The sequence below is a fragment of the Chiloscyllium plagiosum genome, chromosome 5, assembly GCF_004010195.1.
Source record: "Chiloscyllium plagiosum isolate BGI_BamShark_2017 chromosome 5, ASM401019v2, whole genome shotgun sequence".
Taxonomy (NCBI): domain Eukaryota; kingdom Metazoa; phylum Chordata; class Chondrichthyes; order Orectolobiformes; family Hemiscylliidae; genus Chiloscyllium; species Chiloscyllium plagiosum.
Genome location: NC_057714.1, coordinates 115,207,091 through 115,222,809, shown reverse-complemented (window position 1 = coordinate 115,222,809; position 15,719 = coordinate 115,207,091). Strand labels below are relative to the sequence as shown.

The 15,719-nt window shown below is 42.2% G+C and overlaps 1 protein-coding gene across 4 annotated transcripts in view; it reads left to right on the top strand.

The window, feature by feature from the left end:
• Positions 1 to 15,719, top strand: part of dlec1 (DLEC1 cilia and flagella associated protein) — a 186,422-nt gene that overhangs the window by 167,323 nt on the left and 3,380 nt on the right. For 3 of the 4 annotated variants that reach the window (XM_043690852.1, XM_043690850.1, XM_043690851.1), the window contains 5 exons: positions 985 to 1,072; positions 6,708 to 6,902; positions 8,218 to 8,343; positions 11,112 to 11,265; positions 14,434 to 14,557. In XM_043690852.1, coding sequence (XP_043546787.1) covers positions 985 to 1,072; positions 6,708 to 6,902; positions 8,218 to 8,343; positions 11,112 to 11,265; positions 14,434 to 14,557 — 687 coding nt within the window. Of the gene's footprint in view, positions 1 to 984; positions 1,073 to 6,707; positions 6,903 to 8,217; positions 8,344 to 11,111; positions 11,266 to 14,433; positions 14,558 to 15,719 lie in introns of those variants that run through there. The other variant, XM_043690853.1, reaches the window with a different exon arrangement.

Here is a 15,719-nt window from a genome sequence, read left to right as displayed (position 1 = left end):
GGGGGGTAGATATAGGACTGAATTTAGGGGTAGGTTCTTCACTCAGCGAGTCGTAAGTTCATGGAATGCCCTGCCAGTAGCAGTGGTGGACTCTCCCTCTTTATGGGCATTTAAGCGGGCATTGGATAGGTATATGGAGGATAGTGGGTTAGTATAGGTTAGGTGGGCTTGGATCGGCGCAACATCGAGGGCCAAAGGGCCTGTACTGCGCTGTATTCTTCTATGTTCTATGTTATTACACACACTTTTGGACATACATTTTGTAACTACATTCATAAACAAAAGTGTAAAGTTATGGAGAAACTCAGGAGGTCTGGCAGCATCTGTGGAGAGAGAAAAACAGGGTGAATGTTTTGAGTTCAAAAGACTCTTCTTTACAATGTTAATTCTCTTTCTCTCTCCACACATATTGCCAGACTTGCCATGCTTCCTGAACATTTTCTATTTTATTTAAAAGCTCTAGCATCCACAATACTTTTCTTTTACCTTACCACCTTTCATGTCTTGTTAAGAACAGTAGAAACAGCCTAAACTCAGTATCCTTTTGATCTGTGTGGCTCAGATGTCACATGGTGTCTTTACCCATTGCAATTTTAGTGAGAGCAGCTCAATTGACTCAAAAAATAAGATCCTGGAGTTCATCAGCCGAGAAACACTATCATAATACTCCAGCTGTCGGTTTGAGATCAGTTTATTATATCCTCCACACCACTGATGCCTCTGTTTAAAACCTACATCTTCAATCGGAAGCTCGGTGTGACAGTGTTTGATACAGATCTCTTTAAGTTGTCGAATGTATACACAGATTACAATGGGTCAGGTACACAATACATTCCTGACAGACAGAATGCAAAAAAACTTGGAACCAAAGGTGGGTGCATCCCACATGAGTTTGAGGGGAACTTGCAACCAAAGGTCCTCATAGAGCATTATTAAATGGCTGCAGAAAACAATATGATACACTCACAAGCTGTCTGTGCTCAGGTTAAGAGTGGAAATGGATGACGATGATGAAGGCCTTTCATTTTATGCAGCTGCAAGTGACTTGATCCCAGATGGACTGGAAGGCGAGGTGAGTGATTTAACATTGACTCAGATCTCAAAACAAGTATCACTTTGTTTAAAAAAAAAGCCCTTAACCTTGATTTCTTGCTGAGATACAGTTCAGTGTATGCCTGGTGATAGAGGCCTCTACTAACCTAGCTAAGTGTTTTTTTTATTACTTGTGTCTTGAGATCAATTGGCAGCAAGCTTTTCATTCCTCGGCTAACTGTGCTCTCACATAATGCTGTCACACATGCAGTTTCCACAAGAAGAACATTAGCAAGATTTCCCCTCCCCCAACACATCTCTATTCTCCTAAATCAGCACCAACCATTTATTCCTTGCCCACCCTTCTGTCACCTCCCCCACACTCCACTTTTAGCACACCAGCCCCCTTTTGTGAATTACATTCATTACTTTGTCTTTGCCTCCCTCTCAAGATTGGAATTTTCCATCTGCAACTACAACTTCCTCCAATGTCTGATCTCTTATTATTCCTCCAGTCCCATATCCCCATCTATCGCCAATGGTCTTCTGCCTCTGAACTCTTGATTATTCCATCAATGAGGGGCAGGGCTTTCAATTATCAAAGCCTAGAACCCTTTGCCTTGCTGCTTCTAACCTGACACAACCCTGGCCTAGATGCTTTTGCCTTTTACCCCCTCCTGTTCAGAAGACAACAGGTAATATTTTTTATTCACTCATGGGATGTGGGCATCTCTGGCTAGGCCAGCATTTATTGCTTCTCCCTACTTGCCCAGAGGGCAGTTAAGAGCCAACCACATTGCTGTGGGTCTTCAGTCACATGTAGGCTAGATCAGGTAAGAATAGCAGATTTCTTTCTCTAAGGGACATTAGTGAACCAGATGGGCTTTTCTGACAATTGACAATGGCTTTATGGTCATCCTTAGATCCTTAATTCCAGATTATTTATTGAATTCAAATTCCACCATCTGCCATAGTGAGATTTGAACCCATGTCCCCTGAACATTAACTGAGTTTCTTGGATTAATAGTTTAGTGATAATACCACTAGGCCATTGCCTCCCATGAGATTTAACAGTGTACAATGTGCAAACATCAAATGGCCAGTTTCCACACTGTAGGGCTTCTATGATCATAAGCTCTATGATCCTCACTTCGTCCTGGGTGTTTGCTCCATAAGGTAATGGTTCTTAAAGGATTAATATTGCCGATTGTATTAAGGTTCACTTGATCTGATGATGTCCTGCACTCTTCAGTAGGGAAAGTGAAGTCAAGCGCAAAGATTTACAAGGATGTTGCCAGGCTTGGATGATTTGAGCTATAGGGAGAGGCTGAATAGGCTGGGGCTGTTTTCCCTGAAGCATCGGAGGCTGAGGGGTGACCTTATAGAGGTTTACAAAATTATGAGGGGCATGGATAGGATAAATAGGCAAAGTCTTTTCCCTGGGATCGGGGAGTCCAGAACTGAGGGCATAGGTTTAGGGTGAGAGGGGAAAGATATATAAGAGATCTAAGGGGCAACGTTTTCACACGGAGGGTGGTACGTGTATGGAATGAGCTGCCAGAGGATGTGGTGGAGGCTGGTACAATTGCAACATTTAAGAAGCATTTGGATGGGTATATGAATAGGAAGGGTTTGGAGGGATATGGGCCTCACAAAGCCATGTTGACTGCCTTTTATCACGCTATGCTTTTCCAAATGGTCATAAATCCTATCCCTCAGAATTTTTTCCAAAATCTTGCTGACCCTCCTTATAGTTGGCTAATCAGAACACTTCTTAAAAATTCATTCCCGGATTATTGGCAATACTGGCAAAGTCAGCACTTATTGTCTTTAAGAAGGTGGTGGTGAACCACCCTCCTGGAATGTTGCTGAGTGGGGCTTGTAAATTCACTGGAGAGAGTAATTAAGAGTCAACCATGTTGCTGTGGGTTTGGAGTTACAACAGACATGACCAGATAGATGACAGATTATCTTTCCTAAAGGATATTAATGGACCTAATGGGTTTTTGAACAGTCCAGTAGTTTCATGATCAGTATATGCACTAACACTCAGTTTGAGTTGCTGAAGGGCCGTTTGGTCAAATTAATTATGAACTCCAGAGGAGTGAGGTGAGGGAGACAGTTTTTTTAATTCATTCATTAAATATGGATGTTGCTGGCTAGGCCAGCATTTATTGCCCATCCCAGAGAGCAGTTAAGAGTTAACAATATTGCTGTGGGTCTGGAGTCAAATGTACATAGAACATAGAACATAGAATGTAAGACTGACTGGTCTGTAATTGCCAGGGATTTCCCTATTACCCTTCTTGAAAAGAGGAACATTTGCCTCCCTCCAATTCTCCAGTACGAATCCCGTGGAGAGTGAGGAAATAAAGATCTTCGCCAGCGGCTTAGCATCCTCCTTTCTCACTCATTTAGGGCTTTCCCTATCTGCTCAGACTCCACGCACAAGTTCCCTACAAGTCTTTAGCAAGTAGAATAAAGGAGAATCCTAAAGCTTTCTATAAGCATGTGAGGAATAAAAGGTTGATTAGGGTAGGAATAGGGCCAGTCAAAGACAGAAGTGGGAAGTTGAGTGTGGACCCTGTAGAGATTGGAGAGGTGCTAAATGAACATTTCTCATCGGTGTTTACTCAGGAAAAGGAGAATAGTGTAGAGGAGAAAAATGAGGTATGAGATATTAGACTAGAAAGGATTGAGGTTAGTTACGCACAGGTGTTATCAATCCTAGAAGAGTGAAAGTAGACAAGTCCCCTGGGATGGATGGGATTTATCCGAGGATTCTCTGGGAAGCCAGGGAGGAGATTGCAGAGCCTTTGGCTTTGATGTTTGAGTCGTCATTGTCTACAGGTTTAGTACCTGAGGACTGGAGGATTGCAAATGTTGTGCCCTTGTTCAAGAAGAGCAGCAGAGATGACCCAGGTAATTATAAACCAGTGAACCTTACTTCTGTTGTAGGAAAGGTTTTGGAAAGGATTATAAGAGATAACATTTATAATCATCTAGCAAGCAACAATTTGATTTCAGATAGTCAACATGGTTTCGTCAAGGGCAGGTCATGTCTCACAAACCTCATTGAGTTTTTTGAGAAGGTGACCAAGCATGTAGATGAGGGTAGGGCAGTTGACATGGTATACATGGACTTCAGGAAAGCCTTTGATAAGGTTCCATATGGTAGGCTGATGGAGAAAATGCAGAGGCATGGGATTGAGGGTGATTTAGCAGTTTGGATTAGAAACTGGCTTTCTGAAAGAAGGCAGTGAGTGGTAGTTGATGGAAAATATTCAGCCTGGAGTCCAGTTACTAGTGGTGCGCTGCAAGGATCTGTTTTGGGACCACTGCTGTTTGTCATTTTTATAGATGACTTATACGCAGGCATAGGTGGATGGATTAGTAAATTTGCAGATGACACTAAAGTCGATGGAGTAGTGGACAGTTTGGAAGAATGTTACATGTTGCAGGGGGATTTGGATAAACTGCAGAATTGGGCTGAGAGGTGGCAAATGGAGTTCAATGCAGCTAAATGTGAGGTGATGCACTTTGGGAAGAATAACAGGATGATGACAGAGTACATAGAACATAGAACATAGAAGAATACAGCGCAGTAAGGTGGCAAATGGAGTTCAATGCAGCTAAATGTGAGGTGATGCACTTTGGGAAGAATAACAGGATGATGACAGAGTACTTGGTCAATGGAAAGATTCTTGGTAGTGTGGATGTGCAGAGGGATCTTGGAGTCCATGTATATAGATCCCTGAAAGTTGCCACCCAGGTGGAAAGTGCTGTTAGGAAGGCATACGGTGTGTTAGGTTTCATTGGTAGAGGAATTGAGTTCCGGAACCGCAATATCATGCTGCCATTATACAAAACGCTGGTGCGGCCACACTTGGAATATTGTGTACAGTTCTGGTCGCCCCATTACAGGAAGGATGTGGAAGCATTGGAAAAGGTACAGAGGAGATTTACCGGGATGTTGCCTGGTCTGGAGGGAAGGTCCTATGTGGAAAGGCTGACAGACTTGGGTCTTTTCTCATTGGAAAGAAGAAGCTAAGGGGGGATTTGATAGAGACATACAAGATGATCAGAGGATTAGATAGCGAAGACAGAGAAAGACACTTTCCTAGGATGATGATGTCAGCTTGTACGAGAGGGCATAACTGCAAATTGAGGGGTGATAGATTTAAGACTGATGTCAGAGGCAGGTTCTTTACACAGAGAGTGGTAAGGGCGTGGAATGCCCTACCTGCTAAGGTAGTCAACTCAGCCACATTAGGGAGATTTAAACAATCCTTAGATAAGCACATGGATGATTTTGGGATAGTGTAGGGAAACCCTGCTGAGGACACCTGCCAAAAATGGCTCCATCCAAACCATCTGTACTAAGGAAGTCCAGTCAATATTGGGAAAGTTGAAGTCATCCATAACAACAACCCTACTACATCTGCATTTTTCCAACATCTGCCAGCCTATGAGATCTTTAATCTCCCTACTGCTATTAGGGAGTTGTAGTAAACCCCCAATGAGGTGGCTGCTCCCTTGCTGTTTCTAACTTAGATCCATACTGACTCAGTAGACAAATCTTCCTCATCAACCTTTGTTTCTGTAGCTGTGATGCACTCTCTGATTAGCAATGCTACACCCCCTCCTCTTTTTCCACCCTCCCTGTTCTTTTTAAATGTTCTAACCCCTGGAACGTCTAGCAACCATTCCTGCCCCAGTGAAACCCACGTCTCCGTTATAGCCACAGCATCATAGTCCCAAGTACTGATCCAAGTTCGTCACTGTTATTTCTGACACTCCTTTCGTTAAAGCAGACACACTTTAACTGATCCCTTTGTTTCACTACATGAAAAACCTTCCTGATAGATCCACTACATCCTGTCACTGCCCCATCTGCAACTACACCCCCCACCAGATATGTAGCTCTGGTTCCCACCCCCTTGCCAAACTAGTTTAAACCCTCCTGAACCACATGAACAAATCTCCCATCCAGGATATTTGTGCGCCTCCAGTTCAGGTGCAACCTGTCCTTCATGTACAAGTCCCACCTTCCCCAGAATGGACTATATGAGTGTCTCTTTGTGTTAAAATTAATGAGTAATTCATCTTCTATTTTTAACCAATTAGGACCTCTGAATTAATTAAAACAAAGATAACTGGTGGCAGTACTCTCCCCAGACAAAGAGCTGGTAATAGTTCTTTCTTCAGCACAGCAGGAGTATTAGTCTTTCTGCTTAATCAGTGAGAGGCTGGAATTCTATAGATTTTATAGAATCATAGATTGTAAAACACAGAAGGAGACCATTTGTCCCATTGAATCTGCACTAAACAGTGTTTCATTTAGGTCTGCACTCCCACCTTTTCTCTACATCCTTGCATTTTTTTTCCTCCTTCAAATATTTATTCAATTCCTGTGTATAGAATCATAGATTGTAAAACACAGAAGGAGACCATTTGTCCCATTGAATCTGCACTAAACAGTGTTTCATTTAGGTCTGCACTCCCACCTTTTCTCTATATCCTTGCATTTTTTTTCCTCCTTCAAATTTTATTCAATTCCTGTGTGATGCCTGCATTCACCACCCTGTCAGTATATTCCAAATCCTACCCATTCAGTAACATGAACTACGTATTCTCTTTCCCTGATTTTCTTCCCACCTTCTCTCTCTATCCAGATCCAAAAGGAAATCCTGACGACGCGTGGCTTCAAACTGACGAATTCCACTGAGACTCCTCTATACTTTCAGTTTTTGCTGAAACGACCTTTCTGCATTTTGAATGTGGACCCCAAAAACAGCCTTAAATCTTCGAACAGTGACAGGGAAGAGAATGCGAAGATGCTGGTACTATATCCCCAACAATGCACGCACGTAAGTGTCAGCAAGGAGGGCATATAGGGGAATGAGACTTAACTACAACCTTCTCTCAAATTAGGTTCTGAAGTGTGATGTCATGAGAGTTTTCTCTCCACCCCTTCCCATTAGCATTACCTTAAAGTCATAGCCCTATCTATGTTGAGGAACTTTCCCGGAGCCTAATGTGTAATGTTGCCAGAAGTGCAGCAGAAACTCTGTTTACACATACAGAAGGTGCTTTTGTCACACTTACATCAAAGGCATGAGAGCAGTTCCTGGCCAAGGTTACTGATGCAGAGTCAACAATGTACCAAAATCTGTGTTCTTAAATGTGCCACATTTATGAATTCATACACCTAGGATAAACATTTATCCATCTTTACAGCATTTAGTATGCTAGCCAATCATGTGCTCCTGCCTCCTTTGAAAATATTATGCTATAAACCTAATACATATTTACCAGTTCAATCATACATAGACTGAATAGGTTTTTACAAAATACTGTGAGAGTGATACATTTATTTTAATTTGTTCATGGGATATGGACTTCTCTGTCTAGGCCAGCATTCTTTACGCACCCCTAATTGCTCTTGAGAAGGTGGTGATGAGCTGGCTTCTTAAACTCCTGCCATCCTTGGTGTGTAGGAACAGCCACAAGACCTTAAGGAAGAGAATTCCAGGATTTTGACCCATCCTCCTCAGTGCCATATTCCCACACTATTTTCGTATCCTTAGATGTAATTGCTGGAGAGGATTTGTTTGAATATGCCCCACCGTTTGAAGAAAAGGAAATTCAGCCAGGCATTCCACCAGTTGTGTGTACAGACTAGCTTCAGAATCAGAATATTTGGGACAATCGTGACTTATCCATTTCTCATGAGTTTAGCTGTTCTTTACCAATGTAATATTCTGTAGAAGTGTGTGTGTGTATTGTATGTTTTTTAATGTTTGCACATGTTTATTTGTACAAGTTTGCTTGTGCACCTGCTTATTAGAAAGCTCATAGAATCTATATTTGCATAGTCCAAACTGTTTGTCATTAATTATTTTACCTTTGTTTGAGTAAGTTTGTTTTTGACAATAAAACAATTCTTTGCAATTGATTAAAGAAACCTGGCTGATTTGCTTTTAATATTGAACCTGATTCTCCCTATATCTGAGTCGTTATAGAATTACTCATATCATAAACATGGTTATATTTAGGGCGTGTTAAAACCAGTGGAGGAGTGGGATTAAAAAAGAGTCAGTGCACCCCTCCAACTTCAGTTGTAACAATGCAAACAGGTACCCAGTGCTATACAACACTAATGATTCCTGGTTTTCTTTGCAGGTCACCATTGCATTTTGCACTTCTCTGGACTTGTTGAAATCCCAGGAATATTGGAGTCCAAGGAGAAAACGGAAACTGGAGTTTAAGCAGGACCTTGTGATTGAGTACAACAACAAGACAACACAGGTAAGATACAGGGGCAGAGGATACATGTACAAAGGCCTTTTGAAGTTTTTGTACCAGGTTCTCTTTCCTCCTCATAAGAATTATTCTTCTTTTATTAATTAGTTTATATCACGTGACTGGACCAGCACTTAGAACAAAGTAGAACAAAGAACAATACTGCATAGGAACAGGCCCTTTGGCCCTCCAAGCCTGTACTGACAATTATTGTTCTTCCATTCTAAAACTGTATTCACTTAAAGGATCCGTATTCCCTTCCTATTCGTGTATTCATCCAGATGCTACTTGAATGCTGCTATTGTGTCTGCTTTCACCACCTCCTCTGGCACTACGTTCCAGGCACTCACCACCTTTTGTGTGAAAATCTTGTCTTGCACATCTCTTGTAAACTCTGCCCTCCCTGCACCTTGAACCTCTGTATCCTAGTAATTGGCCCCTCCACCCTGGGAAAAAAATCTCATACTTTCCACTCTGTCCATGCCATTCACAATCTTATAATCTTCTGTCAGGTCGCCCGTCAACCCTTTGGATTTGAAAACAAATCCAATCTATCCAATCTTTCTTCATAGTTAAAATCACCCATACCAGGCAACATCCTTCCAAATCTTTTCTGTACCCTCTCCAAAATATCCACATCCTTCTGATAGTGTGGTGACTAGAACTGTTCGCAATATTCCAAGTGTGGCCTAACTAAAGTTCTGTAATGCTGCAGCATGACTTGCCTATTCTTACACTTAATGCCCCATCCAATGAATGCAAGCATGCCATAGACCCTTTTTACAACCTTATTCACCTTCACTGCCATCTCCAGTGATCTGTGAATATGTACACCCAGATCCCTCTGCATATCAATACTCTTAAGGATTCTGCCATTTACTGTATAATTTCCAACTGTATTTGACTTTGCAAAATGTATCACCTCACTTTTATCCAGATTAAATTCCATCCATCATTTTTCTGCCCATGCCTCCAACAGATCTATATCCTGCTTTGTCTTCTGGTAGTCCTTCTCACTGTCTGCAATTCCACTAATCTTTGTAACATCCGCAAACTTACTAATTAGACCAGTCCCGTTTTCCTCCAAATCATTTATGTAGACCACAAACAGCAGAGGTCCCAGCACTTATCCTCGTGAAACACCCACTAGTCACAACCCTCCATTCCAAAAAGCATCCTTTCACCACCACCCTCTGTCTCCTATGATGAAGCCAGTTTTGTATCTATTTATTGCCAATACATGATTGATCTGGAGAACATAGTGGTGAACTATTTTCTTAAACGGCTGGAGACCATGTGATGCAGGGACAGCCACATTGCTGAGGGAGACAGTTAAGATATTATATGGGCTTCTCAAGGGCAGCTAGGGACAGACATTAAATGCTGGCCAACCAGTGATGCCCGCATCCCCCATGAGAAAAGGAAAGAAGTGAGAACATAAGGTTTGGAGAAGAGGTTAGGCTTTGGCCTATTGAGACTGCTCCACCATTCAGGGAAATCGTGGCTGATCTGATAATCCTCAACTCCACTTTCCATTCTTTCCAGCATTATCCTTAATTCCCTTACTGATTAAAAATGAGTTTCTCTCAGCCTTGAGTATATTTAATGACCCAGCCTCTAGAACACTCTGCGGTAATAAATTTCATAGATTCACTGCTTTCTAAGAGAAGGTCAAGCAAGACAGAAGAATGCGTAATGAATGGTCGGATCCTGGGAAACACCAAGGATCAGTGGGACCTTAGTTTCCATGTCCACCAGCCCCTTAAAATAGTGGGACAGGTAAATAAAGGTGTTAAGAAGGCGTAAGGGATACCTGTCTTTATTAGCTGAGACACAGAGCTTAAAAGCAGGAAGGTTATGTTGGAACTGTATAAAGTATTTCATTAGGCCACTTTTTTCACGCAGAGGGTGGTGCGTGGATGGAATGAGCTGCCAGAGGATGTGGTGGAGGCTGGTACAATTGCAGCATTTAAAAGGTGTCTGGATGGATATATGAATGGGAAGAGTGTAGAGGGACATGGGCCAAATGCTGGCAGGTGGGACTAGATTAGGATATCTGGTCGGCATGGCCGAGTTGGACTAAAGGGTCTGTTTCTGTGTTGTATGTCTCTATGACTCTATTTGTTTTTTTATAGAATCCACCAGTTAACTGTGAGAGATGGGGAAAATTGGCTTTTTTCTTTTTGAATGATGTTTGTTGTTTTCTTTCGAATTTTGACTGTTTACGGATTATCTCAGCTACTGTGCTGCAATTTATCACAACTGTCAAAATGTGAGCAGAGCTTCCACAGCAGGTTTCAGAAAGTTAATTAGCCTGATTGTTTCCTCAGCAAGATGGCAGCTCTTAATCAAACGTTATAGCAGTTATAGAGCTTCAACAAACCAGGAAAAGATGTGTAATTCAAATAAAGTTAATGCAAAGTGGCGAAGATATGCAGTCTCCTGAGTGCCCTCTTTATTGGTCTTGAATAAAGTATTTGTAACTGAATTGCCAATTTTTTGTCATTTTATTACTACCGTGATATTTGGGTTATTTTCCCTAACAATCAGTTCACCTGGAGGATAATGATGAACTCAATTTAGATCACATCATAGATGACATCTCTTTTGAAAGCAACTTTATTACCTTCTTCTTCATTCATGATACACCCTCCATTTGTTCCTGACTGGCAAAATACAAATTTACAAATGTTTGTTCTGTTATTTGAAATACTGTATGGAATACCTGTGCTGTGGGGAAGACTGAGATTGAAAACTGAGATTCCTCTTTACAGCTCATTCCTCTCCATGCTTTCTTCGACCTGCCGTTCCTTGAGCTTTCCACCGACAGTGTCAATTTTGGAATCTGCTTGGTTGGACAATGCAGGAGAAAGGAGATCTTCCTCCTGAACAGGACGGGGTCAAAGAGTTTCTGGTCTGCAACAATTGGTAAGACTTGAAGTGCCTTACTCACTGAGATGAGGATTACCATCCATTTTGTACACCAATGTAGTTCATCATAGGTCTTCCAAACGTGTGGGCTGTGGACAGTTGGTGTGTAATCCCAGCTTCCAACACAGAGTTGGGAGATTAACATAGTACCAAATGTATAAAAGCAAAATACAGATGTTGGAAATCTGATTTAAGAGAAAGGGAAATCCTGGAGAAACTCAGTAGGTCTGGCAGCATCTGTGGAGGGAGAAATAAAGTGAACATTTCTAGTCCAATATTACACTTCTTTGGAACAGTAACTTGATACCAATGTTCCTTCCAAATGGATCAGCGACCTGATGCATGACTTTCCTTTCCAGAAGCCATGCCACACACATACCTCTGGAGGTCCACTTGGGACCAAGGGAAATGAGAACGAGCATTGTTTGATTTCATGTGTAATTGACTTCAGCACTAATAGCAAACAGCATTATTTCAACATTTGGTTTCTTTTTAAATGCAAAGGGTTGTAAATTGGATTAGATCCAAGGGTATAGGAGGTAAATCCATGATAAACATACAGACTGTAGGAGATAAAGGTTTAACTGTTAAAGCTCCCCACTCTGTGTGCTCTTCAGTTATCAAAAGCAGACCAATAGCCCTCCTTATAGTTGGCTAATCAGAACACTTTTTAAAAATTCATTCCCAGATTATTGGCAGTACTGGCAAAGTCAGCACTTATTGTCTTTAAGAAGGTGGTGGTGAGCCACCCTCCTGGAACGTTGCTGAGTGGGGCTTGTGAATTCACTGGAGAGAGTAATTAAGAGTCAACCATGTTGCTGTGGGTTTGGAGTTACAACTGACATGACCAGATAGATGACGGATTATCTTTCCTAAAGGATATTAATGGACCTAATGGGTTTTTGAACAATCCAGTAGTTTCATGATCACTATATGCACTAACACTCAGTTTGAGTTGCTGAAGGGCCGTTTAGTCAAATTAATTATGAACTCCAGAGGGTTGAGGTGAGGGAGACAGTTTTTTTAATTCATTCATTAAATATGGATGTTGCTGGCTAGGCCAGCATTTATTGCCCATCCCAGAGAGCAGTTAAGAGTTAACAACATTGCTGTGAGTCTGGAGTCACATGTAGTCCAAACTAGATGGTAGTTTCTTTCCCTAAAGGGCATTAGTGAACCAGATGGAGTTTTCCAACAATCAACAATGAATAGGAGAAGGTGAGGGCTACAGATGCTGGAAATGAGAGTTAAAAAGTGTGACGCTAGAAAAGCACAGTAGATCAGGCAGCATCTATAGAGCAAGAGAGTCGATGTTGCAGGAATAAGTATTGTCAAAATTAAACTCTTACTTCCAGATTTTTATTTAAATTCAAGTCTCCAGAACATTACCTGAGTCTCTGGATTAACAGTCCAGCCAGAAAACCACTAGTCCATTACCTCCCCTTGTGACATCAAGGCTACATTCTACTGAGTGTGACATCAAGGAGCCCTAGCAAAATTGGAACCAATGGGTGTCAGGGGGCAAACTCTCCACTGATTGGAGTCATACCTGGTACATCAGACAATGGTTTTGGTTGTTAGAGGGCGTTCATCTTAACTCCACAACTTCTCTGCAGGAGTTCCTCAGGGCAGTGTCTCTAGGCCCGACCATTTTCAGCTGCTTCGTCAATGACTTTCCCTCCATCTTAAGGTCAGAAGTGGGGTTGTTCACCTGATGATTGCACAATGTTAGGCACCATCTGTGACTCCTCAGATATGGAAATAGTCCAAATGCAGCAAGACCTGGATGCCATCCAGGCTTGGGCTGACAATTACATAAGATGTCAAGTTCATCAACTGACCATGTGACAATCGATTATTCAACACACAAAACACTGTCCACTTTTGGAAAAGGTTTCAAAAAATCTCTGTTGTAAATGGAGGACCCTCTAGTTCTAGATTCCTTCATCTCCATGATCTGGGCTCGCATCTAATAACCTGAATAGATGAAAAGGCTCTCTTTTGGATGCAACAATCATTCCCAGAAGGAGGCCCAATCATCCTTGTTCTTAGCAGGGATGCAGGACCATGCAGGATTTGCACTTTATTAAAAAAAACAAGGACCTGCCAATGCTGAAAATCTGAAACAAAAACAGAATTTGCTGGAGAAACTTAGCAGGTCTGGCAGTGTCTGCGGAGAGAGAAACAGAGTTAACTTGTTGGGTCCTGTGAAGGGGCTTTCCAGTTGCTTGCCACTTTAATGTACCATTCTGCTCTTATGCTAACATTTCCATCTTAGGCCACTGTGTTCCACTGCAATAAGCTGGAGGAATAGCACCTCATTTTTTGCTCAGGTAATTTATAGCCGTCTGGACTCAATATTGAGTTAAACTATTTCAGAGCATGAGTAGTACAGTCCGCCATTTCATACACTTCCACCTCCATCTTGTTGGCTTTGCTGTCAGGACAGCGTACCTAGTTTCACCTATCCAAACATATCATTAACATTTAGCATCTCAATCACTCTTCTCCCATCATTAGCATTCCCTTTGTCTTTTGCTCTGGGAACCTTCATTATCCGTTTGACTTGCTCCTTCTTCCCCTTTAGAAAAAAACATAATTTCCCAGTCCTTCAGTTCTTAAGATGAGTCATTGGACTCTAAACATCAACTCTGTTTTGCTCTCCACAAATGCTGCCAGATCTGCTGAGTTTTTCCAGTAATTTCTGTTTCTGTTACCGATACTTTATTGATGATTTCAAGGGCAATTTGGCTGGGCAACAAATCTGATTCCTGATGAATAGCTTATGCTCGAAACATCAACTCTCCTGCTCCTCGGACGTTGCCTGACCAGCTGTGCTTTTCCAGCACCACACTCTTTGACTCTGATCTCCAGCATCTGCAGTTCTCACTTTCTCCTGGGCAACAAATCTGTTCCCATCCCCTGAAAGAGTGAACAAAAACTCAGACTGGCCAATCCAGGAATGGACAAAGTGGCATTGGTGAAGCTGGGATTGGGACTGTCACACAACAGAGGCAACAAGGCAAGAGAGTACCAACATTTTGAAAGTCCTCCATCCCACTCCTTCACTTTCTTCCTGTCCAGGGGGAAATGGTGAACTGTCTTTTGTTGCCAGACTGAATGGATAGTGTTAATCAATGTTGAACTCTTCTCATCTCTCCACAGCTCCAGTTGAAAGCCAGGAGGACCAGGGTGTGTTTGAAATTTGTCCTGAGCTTGGTGTTTTACAGGCCCACTCCATCTATTTATCAACAAGTCGAACGGCGATACAGATCACATTCAAGGCCAGGTATCAACATGTGCTCTCAAATCTTTGTTATATTGAACTGAGACATCAGATTGTTGTCCTCTGTAAAGCAAAAATGTGGATATAAAATAAAGGCAGTGCTACCAGACCCTAGGGCTGCTCTCTCATTAGATTAGATTATGAGATTAGATTAGATTCCCTACAGTGTGGAAACAGGCCCTTCGGCCCAACAAGTCCACACCGATCCTCCGAAGAGCAATCCACCCAGACACATTCCCCTACATTTACCCCTGACTAATGCACCTAACACTATGGGCAATTTAGCATGGCCAATTCACCTAATCTGCACATCTTTGGACTGGGATTAGAGGGCAACAATTGGTGGTAGAAGGAGAATAGTGGGAATTTAACCCTTGCTACTGATATCTCTCTGTGTTGCAAACCAGCCTTCCCGCCAACTGAGCTAACCAAGCCCCCTAAGGTAGTTGATATGTTATGTGATGTCATCGCTCTGTCAGAGAAAGAGTTGTGGCTGGGTGCTAGAGTAGGACTGGAACAGGAATGTTCTATGTAATCCATAAAGAGATAGGAATAACTGGGACCCATATGGGTACCTGGAGCTACACCTTCGACTTGGAGTAAGTGAGACTGGGTTAAAGGAAACGTTGTTTAAAGTGAGAATAGAGTCAGCCAGGTGCAGGTGGTGGGTGGGGTCAATTCAGGTCTCCTTTCAAGGGAAGATATTTCATTGGGGAAAAGGATATTATGATGCTATGAGACAGGAGTTGGGAAGTACAGACTGGGAGCAATTATTCCACAGAAAGAGCACAGCAGACATGTGGAGACTGTTTAAGGAGCAGTTGTTGCGAGTGATGCACCCATTTATTCCACTGAGACAGATGAGAAGGGGTAAGATTAAGGAACCTTGGATGATGAGAACAGAGGAGCTTCTCGTCAAAAGGAGGAGGGCAGCTTACGTAAGGTGGAGGAAGCAAGGATCTAGCACACCTTTAGAGGATTACAGGCTGGCTAGAAAGGAGCTCAGAAATGGACTGAGGAGAGCCAGGAGGGGGCACGAAAAAGGTTTGGTAGATAAGATTAGGGAGAACCCAAAGGCATTTTACTCATACGTGAGGAATAAGAGAATAATCAGGGAGAAAGTAGGGCTGATCAGGGATAGCGGAGGGAACTTGTGCGTGGAATC